Below are 18,264 nucleotides of genomic sequence, written 5' to 3' on the forward strand. Positions count from 1 at the left end.
TTCATAAAAAGCTTTAAGTAACAAAAAAAAAAAACCTGCTTGTAAAATCTTCAACATTATTGCAGGATAACAATTTAAGCCTAGAGAGACTAAGCATCGTGTGCTGCAAAAGTACATATATTAAGGCAATTCTGGTTAACGTTTTGATTGATTACATGCCATAAAAGTTGGTGTAGACTCTTAGCAGCTATAGATAGATTTTCTCCAGGATGATCAGCCTCCTCCAAGTCTTTCAATGAGGCAACCTTCATTGCTGTAATTGAGCCCATCCACCTTGCTGATGGTTGTCCTCTTTTTCTCATTCCTTCTACCTTTCCAGAAATTAAATCCAGAAATAATAAACAATAATCGCAAAAGGCAGTTTTACTTGGACTAGCTTCCATCCTGCAATGATACCTTTAACACCATCAAACAACATATACCTATCCCAGGTCAATAGGTGGATAAAAATACCAAATCCAGTCTGAACATCTGGGTGACTATGCAATGAACCTGTTGTGACCCCGACTCCCGAGCCTGTCCTAACAGAGGAAGAGGACTCAGAAGGTGATGGGGAGGAACTGACAAGGCCTCTCTCTCCAGGACCCTCCTTTCTGGCAATGCCTCAGGTTCCATCTGAAGGCCAGGAGGAACAGCCTGGGATGTGCCAGGAGGAAGGCATATCGGAGCACCAATTGATAGGGAGTGAGGATGATGAATCCTGGCTTGATCCCAGGCAGCGTCGGAGGGAGAAGCATGCGCAGCAACGGAAGAGGTGTGGGAGGGCCAGAGATTGAGCTGAGTCACAGAGCCATGCCCCACCAGGAATAAAAGTGGGTGGGATTGCTCTTCAGGCTTTGTGACAGACAAAGTTAAACCCTGAAAGTTACATCGTGATCTCTGAAATTCGGCTTGGATATATTTTGGACTGAACATTGACTAAACTCTTATCTTGTGGATAATTTGTTGCTCCTGGAACGGACTGAAGATAAGTCCTCTTCTGCTTTATGGGAGTGAAACTGGTCTTGGCAGGCATTCAGCAGTTTGCTGCCAAAGCCTTGGTCTGCCAAGAATTCTAATCTGTTTACCTAATAAAATATTGGCAGGCGTGCTTGGTATTACGTTTGCCTGTGTGAGGAAGGGGGACAGAACAGAACCCATAATTAACAACATATGTTCAGAACATGATTAATTTGATCCTGATCAATTGTGCTTCAGGTGAGAACTCTGGATCAGTTTGTTCTATGATCCAGGTGTTTGTTTTCTTGGCAATCTATGGTATTTTCAGGAGTCTTCGTTCAACAGTTAATTCAAAGGATCAATCTTCTTTCTATCTTGTTTCTCGAAGTCCAACTTTCACTTCCAGAGTAACAGTAAAAACTACTGCCTGCACAATTCTTTTGGTTCTTTTTTAATTTTAATAAAGTTGACAATTGAATCTCTTTAAACACTATGAGACACATAATACATTATATACTTTTTTGATATAGTGACATTTGTGGGTTTCTTTCTAAATATTTTGTTGCCAGGTTAGGTAACATCTTCAGCGGAGTTTAAGGGATGTCAGTATCAATGTTATTTTGTTTATAAAGGCTTCAGGTGTTGGTGTGTCAAGTCTTGTGCTGGATCAACTGTGAGTCATCAGTGAGTTTTGTGATGGGTCTTGAGATGCGTCGTGATAAGATTACATCAGGTCAGGGTCATTGGGAGGTACACTGCGGGGTTGTTTGAGGGTCGGTGCTGTCTCTGGTTGGCTATGCAGTTGATTTGGATTCTAAGGGGTTCGTAGGCTGGTTGTAGGTCAATAAGTCTGTTGATGGAATTGGAGTCTGTTGGTGGAATGCCAGGCTTCAATTAACTCACGAGCGTGATGGGTGGTACCATAGCTGATTATTTTTGTGTTTCTCCAATTGAACTGGTGGTTTGGTGTCGATGTGGGTAGAGATTAAGGATTTAGGATTGTGGCGTTTGACTGCCAGTCTGTGTTCATGGATCCTGGCTTTTAATTGACGTGATGTTTGTCCCATGTAGAATTAGTTGCAATGGTTATAGTGTCAGCGTTCCAGAAAACTCCAACTCCAAGTAAAGACGGGGAAGCAAGCATTTTCCAAAGTTCTCTTTACTAGAGTAGATAAACTGGCACAATGAGTTTGCAGATTACATTGTTTCTTTCAGCCTTCTATAATTTGTCTTTGGTTCTGAATAATTCCTGGTGGAGTATGGCTGTGGGTTTGTGGGCTATTGTTATTCCTAGGAAGCTCGCATGGAACATCCCCTCTCCCAGTTTGCAAAGCCAGAAACATTGGGGAACTCTGTTCTACAGTTTCAACCTGACTTGTAGGGTCAGGCAGAGATGACATGGTTCAGATCCCATTTATAAGCAATGACACTGAAGGGATCTAGGAAAACTTTTGATCACAGGACCTGTCCTCTGGAACACTATCCTCCTTTGACCCCAGACCTGACTGTATTCAAAAGCGTTCTGAAAACCTAGCTCTTTTCTTAGGCCATAGGGGTCTGGCAGGTTTGTCTTTTAAGATGGCTTTTTTTCTTGGTATCTGGGGAGGTTATTTCTGCTTTAATTGTTTTTACTATATGCCATCCAGAGTGACAGTTATAAATTTCTAAGGCAAATAAAAATATACAACTGCACGTAGAGTGTAGAGATTACACTTTCAAAATTCACAGCTAGAATTCTTAAAATTATAGCTTAAAATGTATTGAGGACACCAGATTGAGAAGGGTTGATATATGAACACTTAATCTAGACTGATGTATTCATTTAAAATACCCCTGTATCAACTACAACAGCTAACAGTGCAACTGATTCACTTATGAAGTTAAAACAACAATAACAACAAAAAAGGAGTCAATGGTATCTGTGGGCCAATACTTGATTTTTCTAAATTATTTCAGAAAATGCACAATGTAAGCATTGTTTTGAGAAGCAGTGTCATTTGCTACTAATTAAATTCAATGATAATATTTATTTGCAGTAATTAAACTTAACACTTGTTCAAAAATAACATCTTAGCATATAATTGAAATAAAGCTCCCAGAAGGCACCACAAGTACAACGCTCCTTATTCAACTGATAGCGCATAACTGAAGAGTAATTCCTTCAGAAGAAGCCTTGACTTAACACCTATATTATGTTGGGAGAAATATGCAGAGATCCCACTGCAATGCAGTGCAAAAAAACGAGTGATTCTATAAGTAGCACATTAGAGTTGGGAGGAGGGAAAATGAAGTTGTGTGTTTAATAACTACATCTTCTATTACCTATCTTTTTTTCCCTCTTTCTCTTATATGTAATCATGAAGAATAGTGAGATATATCAGTGAAATATACATCAACTATTGTTGAATTGCACTGCGTTTAGTAGAAAAATATCTGGAATAGTTAGACATAACAGTTGGAGTTTGTCAATTCATCAAACTGTTTAAAAGGTATGAGCTATTGTGTAAAAAGCAAGAGGTGTAAAAACTTCTAATAGTTACATTATTTGGGTTTACTCTTCAGGGAAACTACATTTGCTAACAGGTTAGCTAATACCAATATTAATATTGCATTCAATAGCATATAAATCATAAAAGAAAATGGTTACTATCCCTATTATGGTTCTAACAGTACTACTATTTAGAATTTATTTATCAACTCATATGGAGCAGGAAAATAAATCCTTTTAAAATTCAATGGGAATATGTATCTAAGTAAAAAGTGTTCAGAATTAAAAACATCAAGAGTTTTAACAGCACCTGAAAGAACATGAGAAATGTTGTGCTGAAAGGAACTAAAAATAAAAGAAAATCCTTTGGGGAAAGAAAGTAATCCAAAACTCTATTTCATTTGGTGGGAGGGAGTGGCTTCAATATTTAGTGATCCACAGAGTGGTCAAAAATATGTTTCTATACAGACTGATAAATATAATAGAAAGGGTGAGGGTTTTGAAGATTTCATCCTCTTAATTTAGTCATTGCTGCATATGTGTTCTTTTGATTCTATGTTTGAACACAAGCAGGAAAACAAACACATCCTAATTATTATTTCAACAAGTAATCTCTACCAGGGATTGGGGGACTGTATCTGGTTCATTAAGGTTTTGATTATGCTGCAGCAGCACAGGATTACTCTTTTAATCTTTAGTCTATGAAAGGGCATCTAGGAAATCCTGGCTTTTCTCTAATGGATGTACAAATTTGTTCAAAGATGTAAGCATATTTTTCTGCTAAATTTATGTTTCTTCTGCAGTAGAGATTGATAAAAGACAAAAACTCCATATAGTATCACAATATAATTAATAGACCTCAAAACTTCAGTTAAGATTCATTACCCAGAATGTTCCAGAATCAAGAGATTGAACAGAAAAGTGGTACATGTTTCCATCAAATACTAAGTAGAAACATTCTTGGTTATGTAAGACAGTTCGTAATTCAAACTGAACTTTCTATATATCATCCCCTAATGTGATTGTGTGATGTTCCAGGTTCCTAAAAGTTCTTAAATCATTTCCAAAGAGTTCTGTTAATATGTTTTCACCTCCTGGACTGCTTACAAACCATACAAACTTTATATATAGCCACTTCCAAGCATAGAAAATGAACTGTGAAATCATTCTTGATCAATGGTTCTGCTCACTAGAGCTCAATGAAGAATTCAAATTTAAGAAAATACATCTACGTTCCACTTTATTTTATCACTTAAACAGTAAGTTCTATTAAATATTGTAGTGATCTGTTTAAAGAAATAAGGCCGAACAGTCTGAAAAAGCTATTATTTTCAGCAAAGGATGGGTAGTATGAAGAGAATTGGTATTGTAGTAAATATACTAAATGTAGATATGGAAGAGACCAGTGATGTATACCTCACTCTCTGCTACTGCATTAAACATTCAATTTCAAAGCCTCTTAAAAAGTATCTACTTAAAGTTGCAAAGTTCTGTAGCACACTAATGATGCTAAGGTCTAGATATTATATTAGAAGAAATGGTAGTTTAATTCTCTAAAAATCCTAGTGAATTCTTTATCTGGCAGGCATGTTATTTACGGTAGCTGGTTCAGCCCGATTCCTGTGAACCAGTTGTAGGACATTTAGAAGGTAGCAATTCTGATAGGAATCCAGCATCCAAGAAAATGGCGTGGAAAGAAAAACTGGTTGCATTTAAATAGAGTGCAGATTATGTACCTTGTAAGTGGCATGTGCTTAATTAGGGTAAAAAGAAAGCAAGACAACTCTGCCAAAGGCACCTGGCAACATGCACCCTAAAATGCAAGGTCCAGGCCAGCCTTCTGCTGTACAGTTTGACCCATTCCTTTCTTGAACAGGAACCACTTGTTGACTAATGTAGACTACATCTCTGTTTTATGGGATACCCCCCCCAAAAAAGGGGGGGGGTTCATTCTACCAATGTTCTTGAGCATACTCTTTTACCATTAAAAAAATAGGAAAATATAATCATTTTTGTGATTTTCTATTGGTATAGCATTTTGTATGAGAATAATAGTTCCTGACTGCCTATGAACATGAACCCAGACCCACTTGTTTTAACAAGATAATTTATATTATTCATAAAATAAACGAGAATTGAACATTGTTAAAAACTCTATACCAGAGATAAATAAAGCTAGAATAAAAAAATGATATATACATAACTTGAAAACTATGCAAGATGCCAAAATGAGACAGATATGATTATAGAAATAATATGAAATTATTGGGTGAATACAGTGAATCACCCTGTGAGAAAAACAGAATTAAAAAGTTGGTTTAGAAAGAGGAGGAATTTTAATTTTTAAATGTACTAGATTATACTTTCGTCTTGTCTTGCATATAAACACAAGATTGTTGCAAATATAATTCTAATACTGAGCACAATGATTAGCAAATATTCCATTTGATTTCAGGGGTATATTTCTGATAACAAAGAGATAGATATAAATTCATCCATTATTTTCATGTAGTGATAATTCCTTCTGTACATAATGACGCATCATAAGGTCTGAGATTTATTACATCTAGAGATCACAGTACTGCAGTATATACTAATATTTTACTGCACTGAAAGAATATTCAGAAAAAAATACTGTAAATGAAAACGACAGGCAATCTTGTGGTGACATTCTTCATCAGATATTATTTATAATCCAAATTCTTCTCTGAGGGAAGAACTATATTCAGTCAATTCATGTAAGATCCCGTTTCTAAAACTGATGTAAACATTTTGTTGCAAGAGCAGATATTTGCATTCATAGGCATCTGTTTGACTTTTCATATACATTTGTGGCTTCAGCTCATTGAAGCACATCAATCTACTTCAATATTCCATTAGACAAATACATCATTTAAAGCATTACTATTATTATTTAAAAAGACACTTTAGAAAGCAGTGCTATAAAACGTTCAGGTTTTCACAACAAAATTTATTAGAAGAATAGTGGTTCTGAAAAGTCTAGCATCCAGTGAAAACTACCATACATATTACAGCTGGGAATGTGTTTCCAAAATGACATGGCCAAATACAAGAGGGTTGTTTAACCCTTATACATGCACAATAGAATCAGCATTTTGACATACAATGAAAAGAGAGAGAGAGAGAGAGAACCACATGAATTAAAATTTTATAAGTACTTATCACATATATTAAGACACAGCTTATTAAGTCCAGTCAAAAAATCAGAACTGCATTAAAAATTAAATGTAGTGCAATCAAACCAAAAACCTTAATTTGTGATCATAAGTGCTCTACTACATAAAATGTTGATCATAGCAAGGAACAAAAAAAAGTTCAAATCACACAGTACAAAAAATCTGTAAATAAATACAAGCTACAGTACAAGAGAAATATTAACTTATACAATTCTGTCAAACTGTAAACAGTATATTGAAATGAGGTCCATAGATTAAAAAGGGGGTTCCTGCTTTATTTTTCCATGACACTTATACTTTTAGAGGTCTGTAAAAATGCCATTTTTCCATATTTTACATGCAGAGAACTTTATAAAGTGTAAAAGCATCAAATAATAATACAGAAGCATCATTAGTGTATAGTTACAGTGAAATTGATGCCAGTACAAGCAGTTGTAATTAGGCTAATATGTTACTCACACTAACTTTAATGTTCACCAATAGACCCATTATTAGAGCTGTTAAATGCCAATACATTCATGATCAATGCACGGCAACTAGAGATGAAACACCTGAAAAGAGCTACAATTTGGAAATGATCATACGTTTCTACAATATATGTGCTCCTGCTGATTATTTGAAAAATTTACACACTTGCCATATTACATCAACTTTGGCAGAAGGTTTACTAATAAACTCGAGCCTGTCTGACCCATTGGCTTCCATCACAGTGGCCAGTGCACAGAATTCCTAGAGACATTGCATAACTAGAATGTAGAGGTCAGACATCCAAGGGCCAGTGCTCAAGCTTAGAAGTACCTAAGATGAAGGAGAAACCACAGCTAGACTGAGAAGCTGCCCCTGCTCTATTTACAGAGGCAAGTAGGAATGTATTTGACATTAGCTGTGCTGGCTTGGTAGTGGCATTTTTAAATATTTAAGATTACATATATAATATATATGTATATACCATAATACACATACTATATATAGAAATTTCTTACAATACATAATTATCAGGAACCCCCCCCTGCGATCTTGCTCAGTAGTAATAACTGAATATACAGAATGCCACTACGTGTCTGAGGCACTGCGTGCTGGAGAGTAATATGCAGCTTTAAAATCCGTTTGGCTGAGTTATACCTGGATACCTGAACTGAGTTTAAATTGACATTCATCAAGGATGTGCTATTAGCACATTAAAAAAAAAAAGCAAAAACAAAAAAAACCCCACGAGTCACTGCTAGGTTTAAGAATAGTGTACAAGTACCTGAATTGAATGAGGGTAGTGTGTAAACTGTCCCTGAGGGTTTTCAAACAGTGTGTGTACAAGCTGGAATCCTAAGCACATTAGTTTAAAACTTACACTGTGGACTGATAAAATACCAACATTTGACGATTGAGTGGAGGTTAGAAAGTTATGAGCAAACACTCAAAACATATTTAGACATGTTTAAGCAGTAGTTAGCTACTGTAAACCAAAGTCCCATAGATCTCTACCCCAAATGGGACTCAAGAGAAGTTGCCATCTGTCAGGTTTTTTTCTTTGAGGCTAGGGCACACGACAACCGCCACCGACCCTCTTTCCAACAACTAAATGTAGGATGCACCTAATTACAGACTAGCAATTCAAGGTTAGATTTTAATGTATTTTCTCTATAACATATTATAAAATCCCTTACGATCACTAATGCTGGTATGCTACTCTAGTTTGTTTTTTTAAAATTCTCCCTTCATTTAAGAAATATACCATTCAACGGCATAACAAATATACCATCCAACTACTTAAACATTAAGATCCATTTTCAGTCCTCTGATGTAAAAGCATGTCAGTAAATTTATATTAAAATTTACATGGTAAAAAGGCTTGAATTTCAATCAAAGATTCTAAATACTGCTCATTCCCTGAAGATAAAAAGGAGAAAAATCCCTACCCATTTCCCTAGTGATATATTCTCAAACCAAATTCCACACAATGTTCTACAATTATTCTTCATTTAGGAAACTTAACTTAGCCTCCCACATTTAGACCCCAAATTTTAAAGCCCTAAATGGTCTTTAAAATAGTCTATTGAAATGTAAAGTATCAGACATGTATGCCTACAAGTTTCCTGAACATTATATAACTGAGTTATTTATTATCAATAGAAATTAGCTGACCTAAAAGCAATAAATCTTTTGTGGACTGAAACTTTTAACAGTACCTTAGACTTGAAGACCAGATAAATTAAGACTAGAGTTGCAATAATAAAAGTGCTGAAGGTCCATTTCCTGCTTTTCTTTTTGTTATTTTTAAAAATCTGATTAGACAGGTATATTAATGGACTGTAAAGATTAATAGATATTTTTATAAAAACTGTGAAATTCTGTTAAATGTAGCACCAAATGTGAGGTACGTTAGAGACAGAGGTGGCACACCCATAACTGCAGAATGGGAGAAAAAAATCTATCTATTTTTTATAAACTTGTTACCCTCGGTTAGTTTTTTCTTATCAAGGATTCTTAGTATATGTTGTACTAATATGAGAGAAAGATCTTGGAATCTTAGAAAAATAATTAATGGGAGTGTTATGAGCAGGATGGTAATTTCTTGAAGAAAATATGAGTGCTTTCAGGACATAATCCAATTAGAATACTTCTGTCCTATCAAGAATGCTACTGATATACAAAAGGTACAAAATCCAGTTATCCATCAGAGAAAGAATGCAATGGCTAATATTTTCTTACTATAGTATCTTCAGTAGGGATCTTCTGCCTACATAATATCTTCTGCAAATGAAAGGAAGTAAATCTATTACTTCTGTTTAAATTATAATTGCATAATTCTACATTTAGCAAAAAACCTATTCATTTATTAAACTTCAACTCATGGCTAGATATTCTATGATATATTATCTAAAAAATAACCAAAAGTTCTATATCCAAGAGCTGCATAATCAACTCTTTTAATTCCATTCCTTTTAGCTCCAAAGATGATTTCTGATTTAGTGATGATTCCTGATCAACTTGTTTCCTATGAAGAATTATCAGAATTCGTAGAATAATGATAATATCCAATTACCAGGTAGTCAAATATAAGGTGTTATAATAATTGATACTGCTACTGCATTGTCCTCTTTTGTGATAGAAAGAAGCTAAAATTTGTTGGTAGGGTGAATGATGGAAAATAATTATCATGTCTCAAGTGAACCAGAATCTTAGCTACTGAATTAATTTCTTTTCATTTCTTAAACTGCTTAGAAATTACCTGTATTTCACAAGTTAATTTGGGAAACCAATGACAAAATAATTTACCAATTATTCACCTATCATATTACTCAGCAATTTTGTCCTATTAAACAAATACTTCTGTAAAGAGATCCTCTACTGTTAAAAGACATGTAAATTATTAACCTGTTGTTTATTTACTGAGAAGTAAAACAGTAAGTGTGGATCGAAAATATATGTCTATCTCTACCAAATGTAAAATATGAAGAAGCATGGTAGAGTTTCTAAACAAAGTCTGACAATAAGTAGACAAATGATTAAAAACACCAAATGCAAGTATCAAAATATGCAGTCATCAAATTCAAGTTATCAAAAGGAGAGGGAGGGAGAGAGAGGGGGAGAGAGAGAGAGAGAGAGAGAGAGAGAGAGAGAGAGAGAGAGAGAGAAAGAAAGAAAGAAAGAAACAGAGAGAACAGAAATCTTTTTAAACAAAAGGAAGAAAGCAAAAGAGGTCTTATCTCAATTGTTTACATTACAAACTGTTCTTTTGAAGGCTGCTTAAATCTTTCAGGCAATCTTGTCTAGTACATTAATCTTTTCACCTTTGGACTGAAGGAGATGACTTAAATTTCTAGAGCTCTAGCAAAGTGCTTCTGAATAGGAGAAGAGAATGGTAAATGTGCTTCCCCATCTGCCCATGTGCCATAACTCTTTTCACCTCTAAAAAACTCACAATATTTATAAGCATTTAATCCAAAATGTATTGGATTAGAAATTGTGACTAAATATTGTATCTACTTAAAATCAAGTTCCCTCAACTGCCTATACTTGACAATATTCAAAATCAACTATTACAAAGAAAACAGTCCCATACTGCTCTCCCCATTTTAAAAGACATACCATATTCTTAAAACAATATTAGAAGTTATTCGGATTTATTTCAAAACATAGTTAAGAATACATACAACCTAGGGGCTTTTCGTTAGGCAGTTGGGAGCAGCCTTGAAATTCGCAAGAAATATTGATATATTCTTGGTGCATTTGGAGGGATGCAAGTGTAGGATCTTTAAATGCTCCTAATTAATCAATTTGGGGATTATTTCACTTGGATAATTAAAAGTAAGACTATAGCCCAAATCCTATAACTTGAATTCTTGATAACTACAGTGTGGTGAAGAGGCCTGAGGCACTAGAAATAAGGTCCTAAAGTAGCTGATAGAGAGGTAATTGTTCATCAGATCTCCAGATTTTTCAGGAAATAACTTTTATATTTTACAGATCCAAGTAAAAAACTGGTACATTTTCTACACACAGGGCTTGTTCCACAGAACTGTACAATAATTAACTCCACACTTGTACCCCTACAACACTAAGCCTTAAGTCATCTGTATAACCTGCTGCAGTAAAAGGTCACCAACCAACATCTAAATTCCAGTACAATAGAAAACTTGATTTTAAACATTTTTTTACACACACACACACACACACTCACATTCTCTCTCTCTCTCAAATCCACACACACATAGTCATTAGTCTTCTGGGCCAGGAGTAAAGGGAGAACTCACTCTTCATATACCGTCTCTAAAAGCAGAGGCTGCCATAAATGATGTTCACAGTTTGTTTCTGTTGTGCAGGTGCAAATAACACCATCAACAGATATGCCATATCTCTACAAAAATTCTGGTTTTAAGTTTAACATACATGATAAAAATGCCCCAATTTTCCTCCTGCAGACTTAACTTCTGAAGCATTGCACTTGGCTATTCCTTAACCTGCCATGAAAATCAGCAAGGAAAACAAGGCAAACATTTCTTGCAAAATTTTACAAGGACGTCCAGTTATTAGAAATGGGAGGAAACAAAGATTTTCTTACGAAGACAGTAGCAAACCACATTTTCCCACTTCAACCTATGATCAGTTGGGATTTTGGTCATGCAAATGTCTGTTCAACATAAAATTGAACATGCTAATGGGTAAACACTGATTCCATTTTTTCTACAGGCGAAATGCTCCCAAATACTACTCAAAGCTACACCAAAGGCGCCTATTAGAGCAGTCTGACTTTAATGGACCACTTAGGGATCTAAAGCAAGATACAGCCACAGGATGAACCACCTTGGAAAAAACAAGTAAGATGAAATCTTATAACAAAAGTTTAACATTAAAAAGGTGCACCTGAATATTACAACTAAGTTTACAAAACCTACAATAAGATAAAATATAGATATATTTATATCTTTTGAATATTCAGCAGCGTTTTGTTTATTTTTGAGAGGCTTCTGAAATTTTAAAAAGGGACAACTAATTTTAAACATGCTTCACAAAACAATAATGGCTATTTTATATTGCAATTACCAAAGTAATGCAATTAGTGCTTTAAAAATAACCTACTTTTTCTTTTCTTTTTAAAAACAGAGACCTTTTGAGGAAATATGGTTGTTCCAAAGCTTCTGGGTTTTTTTTTTTACCTGAATAGAAAGTGATCACAGATAATAAGTGTTACATTTCAAAGCTTTGTAGATAAGAATCTTACAATCTTCAGGTCCCAGGACTTAAATCTGAGAAAATTGTTTGGTTGTTTAATTCATTTTCTAACCAAAGCAATAAGAATACACAACTATCACTATCTATTTACAGTTCTTAACCTATGGTCTGAAATGACATACAATTAGTTCTCTTCTAAACTGCAGCATTAAAGGGTAGGCACACCATTTTTCTGCTGCACGATTGTCATCCACTTAATGATACAAATTGAAAATATTAAGTAAGCAAAATGAGCACACCAAATACAATAACAGATTTTACGGAACTCAATTCATACATCACTTAAATAAAAACAGTCACAAAAGGTTAAACCTCAGACAGCTAAAGTCTATGCAAGTGTTACACTTCTAGCTTGCAGCAAACCCTCTCCCACACTTTCAATAGCAGATGAAACCACAAATTTAAAACAGTGCATTTTATTGCAATCTCCAGTGAAACTGGATTATATTGCAGAGTTTCTATACTACTACAGGGCTTTAAACAGATGTCTGTACTGAGATGGCATCTAGGACAGCTAAGGAACTCTGCTTTTTGAGTATGGAAATACATTAAGCAATTTAAAAAAAGTACATTAACAGTAGTACAAAGCATATATGGGCTAGAAGCCCAATCTCTCTCAAGAATGAGAAGTGCATATTTAACATGACAGCAATGGTGTGCCTAACCTCTGCTTCCCAGCAATCCACTGTATTCAGTCAACAAATCAAGAAGGCCCACAATTAATTGCCCCAAATTCAAGCAGCAGCCCTGGGGTTACTTAGGCCATCTTCCTATGAATCATAGCATCCACTTTCAGTCATCAGGACAAAAACTAACCATGAACAGTGCTTAATGTCATCTTACATACAAATCCCATAGCCTCTTTTGGTTGTGCAAAGTAGAATGGAGTCCTATCAATCTTTTGCACAGCTATGATCAAATTGTCTCTCTACCTGAAGAACCATTAAGTCTAATTCAGTGAAGCTGCAGATCCAGAAAGCTTTACTTAAAGCTTAAAATATAAGAATGAAAAGATGCTAACTAAAAAGGCTGAATTGTGGATTAGGAGTGCTTCAGATGATTTACCTATGTGTGTGCTACTCCACTATTAAATCAATAGTGGATAAAACAAAAACAAAATGTCAGGAGATGCAAGAACATTTCCTGTTACTGGCAACTTTAGTATTTAAAAAGGAAACACCCATTGGGTGTTCAACCCTGACAGCGTTATAGCTAGATAAGATGCTCAGCCTAAACCAGACCAGAATGATCTGATCATAGGTTTTATTAAAATTTGTAAAAATTTCTTCCCTGAACATTATAACATAGATCCTTCATTTATACAACTATTTAGTCAGACTACTGAGGTTGTAATATTTAGAAATTAGTGAATTTACGAGGGTTTTTGTTTGTTTGCCCAAGAATATAGTAAACTGTTATATGTATTTCTGACCCCCAGAAAGGTATGTTTTAACTAATTGTTGGAAACACACAGTCTAGTGAACTCAGGATCAAATCTACGAAAAGCATATTGGTCACAAAAAACCATATTCTTGTTAAAATGAGGAATACCCTAGTGTATCATTCAGTGTACCCTGATTCTCCTAGAATACAAGGAGTTTGTTGAGATAAGGCTACATCCTCAAGCAGGCAAGTCCAACCCTCACCTTTATAAAAGAATGAATAAAATTACAATGAAAATAGTGTTCCAAAGAAATTAACCAAAGCATTTTGCAGGTAGTGTACGTATGTAAAGATTTCCCCGTCCCATTCCCACCCGCTTCACCAGGTGAACACTAAGCAGATTGCAAACAATTAAGAAAAACCCTCCCAAATTTAAAACAAAATGGCTCCTATTAGATCCAATAACAAACCAGCCCCAAATCTCTGAATTCGAACAGACCAATTATTATTTTAAAAAATTCTTTCCAACCAACTGGATGGATCCAAGGGAACAAAAAGAGAAAATCTAAGTATAATCCAATAATCCAATTTTGTTTTCAAAGTCTGGTATTAAGAGCTCAAGAAAGGGATTATTATTATTATTATTATTATTTAAAAGGCCATATGAAAAAAGCAAACCCAGTAAAATAACTGAAAGTCCATGCAGGCTCAAGAGGCAAGCAGTCCACTTCCATGTCTGCATTTTTTGTGAGGTAACTCAATTCTCTATAAAATATTAGAGAAACATGCAAAAGGCCAAAAAACAAAACAAAACAAAACAAAACACAAAAGGCTCTAAGCCATACTGAGCCAGAAAATTTACAAATATGCAACATTCAGAGCACCCTTTTCCCCTGTGCCCTCACAAGTCTCTGCTGAATTGCAATGGAACGTGTTCTGCACCCGGTGATTGAAGAGGAGTTAGGTACACACAGCTGGAGTTGAACAATGCCATAGTGCTCACCCAGTTTATTATGTAATTGGCACTCTACAACATCCCTAATCATCCTTTGACTCATTTGCACTGTGTGCTGCCTCTCCCTGGGGATCTATCTCAAGCTTTACAGAGACATCTTGTCCCTCCGAACGCATTAATTTCATTTTTTTCTTTGGAGGGTTTTTCAAAGTGCCCAGCCTCTCTTTCACTTTATACTCCAGGGTGCTGTGGGGAATCCCATAAATACTCTGAGCTTTGGAAACGCTCATTTTCCCATTCATCACCACAGAAATTGCTTCCTCCAATATCTCACTGTTGTATTGTCTGTATCTGCCTCTTTTCTTCCGAGGTTGCTTAGAGCCAGGATCACCTTCCTGATCAGAGGTGGAATATGGCTGTCCAGAGGTAGATTGCTCAGCATCTGAGCCCCAGGAATCTGGTCCAGGATCCAGCAAGCTCCTCCTATTTTGTTTCGGAAGGATAGCCCTTAACTTTTTACTAAGCGCGCTCTCCGTTTGTGAACCCATCACCAAAGAGCTATAGCTATACTGGTCACCAGAACGGGATTCCCATGAAAGGTCCATGCCTCGAACTTGTGGTATCTTTAAATCCACAGGAGTTGAATGGCTCATGTCCTTTTTCCCATCCTGTTTAGTTTGAAGTGCCATTTTTTGAAAAGCAGAGTTTTCTGTAAGAAAAGGAAGGTCACTGATGTTGTGGAGTGCACCATTTCCCCTGAATTTCATTCGGGTAAAGTTGAATTCGTAGTGTGGTTTTGCCCAAGAAGCCTCCCTGGATAGTATCATGTGCTGTCCGTGATTCTGCAACCCAGATGGCCCATGGCTGGCAGCGGTAGCATGCTGGTTTCTGCTCAGCAGTTCTTCACTTATCTGCAGTGATCGAGCCAATGGAACTTTGAGAGATGTGGAGTGGCCAGACCCTTCCCTCGTTCCATCCTGCCAGCTTCTTGGGGGTACCCCATCACCACTCCGAAGTCCCTCTGCATGGTGCTGGCTGGGTCTCCCAGGTCGCCTAATTGGATGGAAGGAAACTGATGTGAGCAGGACTTGCACAGGTAGGGAGGAATGGGTGAGGGGGCCACTCCTTTATTAGAAGGCCTTGCTTGGGTAACATCACTTTTGTGGTTTTATTATTTTTTTAAAGTCTCAGCAGTCAGTTTTTAAAAATGTTCAAAAAACAAAGAGAAGCTTTTTGGGCAAAGAAAAATGAAACCTGTCAGCTGGTCTTTGGTTGGGTTCACAAAATCTTGGAGCAGAAAAGAGTTCGCGCAAGTGTCTGAAAATAGCATCTTAATTATAGATTAGAAAGGAATAATCACCAGAGTCTATTCACGACTGTATTACTAGTGTGACGTTACCACTAAACAAGTACAGTAATAAAAGAGTAAGCCAAGTGACAATTGCAGCAAGTTCAACACACACTCATACACACCAGCCATCTGCACTTTTTATAAAAAGTGAAAACGATATGGATTCACACTATAAATGCTTGTTGCTGCTGCAGCATCAAAACTATTCAGCAGAATTCAAATCATTTTGTTCCCATTAAACACAAAAACAAAAATAATGAAGAGTTCACAAATTTAGTACTAATGTCCAGACTTCATTTATTTTAAAAATTGACATCATGAGTTACAAAAACATTAACCTCATTTTTTCTTTATGCCAAGTCATGAAGAAACAGTTTCTATTTCAAAACTACAGAACTCAGCAGTCTATGCACCTTCCAACTTTACTAATTCAACAGATTAGGAATTAATCTATTTTAATGTTATCCAGTTTAATCAGACTATTAAAAACCCGTAAATTATTTACAGTGTATTCTAATCAATAGTCCCCCAAAACATATGTTAACACATTCCTCTTTGTTGTTTTCATTAGGACAATCATAATGCAAGTTTTCCCATTCTGCAACTAGAAAAATCTTGAGAGCACGGAATGGACAAAGGACATATTTAAAAAGTTTTTAGGGATTCTAATCCTTTAGGCATCTGTTTTCAATATTAGAATCCAAATTTAACATTTCATTTTGATAAAATTGTTTCTGAACAAAACAGCCCTGTGGTTTATATTTCTGATAAGACATTTAACACGTGCTGAATATTTCTACTAGTCTGATAACAGGGAACCATTGTCCAGGGAACATTAATTGTTCAATGCCATGTTCAATGGCATTAATCTTAACAGTACAAACATAAACATAGACAAACAGTACTGTTTGACATCACTTAATGCCAACTTCTTTACATAAGACACAGCAAAATATGCTGATCTTTTGAAGATGATCTTCAACTTTCCGTGTGGTATGTGATGTTTAAAATAAATTTCAGAAATTTATGCTAAATTGTTCAGAAAATGAACGGATATAGTCAGATATTCCTCTTTAAGAAACTTTGGGATTTTAGGAGCCTAGAGATCACGGGGCTAAATAAAGAATCCATGTAATGAGCAATTTAAATACTTCATTTTGCAATTAAAATCAGTGGCTGCAAACAATGCTATTTTATGTAGAAGTCCAACTAATTATAACAACATATTTACATGGTTAAACTAATCCTGAAGAAAATATTTTTATGTAGTCTATCCTTACTCTTATATCTACTGTAGCCCTTACAATGCCATTCTGTATCTCTTTACTTCTAAATGATTTATATCAGCAGACATAGCTAAAAATTCAGAACCAACAGGACTCTACAAGCTTTTTCAACAGAAGTCTTTCCCAGTATAGAGTTAGAATAGTATAGTAAGTGCTTTTATAGTATTTTATTTTGAAAACATCCCCAATATAAGTATTTACAAATCTGCCTTGACCTAACGAATCGTAAGAAACTAGTGCAATGACAGTACTATGTTATAATAATGGTTTATTTCTCCTCTTTGCCTCTATCTTTAACAAATTTTGTACAATTCTTCACCCACTAGTTTGCTTTGGCACCCTTGTCCAAACACTGTGTTCATTAATATTAAGCATTCTTGATTGCTTTGTGTTAAATTACTGAAACTATCAGCTATTAACATTTCAGTCTATTAAAAAAAATGGGACCTGGCTAAGTTATTCAGCCAACCTCATGCAGTCTGTTATAGGAGCCTGCAGAGCTTTTAGAGGCCTAATAACCCAAACTGACAGAACCATCAACAACATGGTTGTAGATAGCTGCTAAGGCTCAAAGGTCTAATCTTCATCTTAGACTCAAAAGAATTGTAGAGTTGAAAGCGACTACAAGGATCACTTCTCTGCAGTGTGCAGTAAAAGCAATTAAACTTCCTATGACAGGCGATTTAACTCAGTGACATGTTTCCTCTCAACAAGTTTTTCGATGGCAGATAAACTAAGGTATGTATTGTCTTTGTACCCAAGATAATGTATTATGATGGTTACTACATTCTGTTTTCAGTCTATATCACTGTTTTTCACATGAAAACTTCGTAGTAGCCATATTAATTGTGAAAAGCAGAATCCACTACTCCAAAGATGATGGCAGGAAACTTATCTGAAGATCCTCTAAAAATTGTAGCAGGCCCTCTATGCAC

General features: G+C 35.6%; 1 protein-coding gene across 1 annotated transcript in view; it reads right to left on the minus strand.

Moving 5' to 3' along the window:
• Positions 1 to 18,264, minus strand: part of LCOR (ligand dependent nuclear receptor corepressor) — a 72,580-nt gene that overhangs the window by 13,226 nt on the left and 41,090 nt on the right. Inside the window, exons 7-8 of the mRNA XM_070946279.1 lie at positions 14,802 to 15,745; positions 13,928 to 14,000 (exon numbers count right to left, since the gene is read on the minus strand). Coding sequence (XP_070802380.1) covers positions 13,928 to 14,000; positions 14,802 to 15,745 — 1,017 coding nt within the window. The remainder of the gene's footprint in view (positions 1 to 13,927; positions 14,001 to 14,801; positions 15,746 to 18,264) is intronic.

Source organism: Pituophis catenifer, unplaced genomic scaffold (genome assembly GCF_029215685.1).
Source record: "Pituophis catenifer annectens isolate HBS135680 unplaced genomic scaffold, rPitCat1.0.hap2 SCAF_6, whole genome shotgun sequence".
Classification (NCBI taxonomy): Eukaryota; Metazoa; Chordata; class Lepidosauria; order Squamata; family Colubridae; genus Pituophis; species Pituophis catenifer.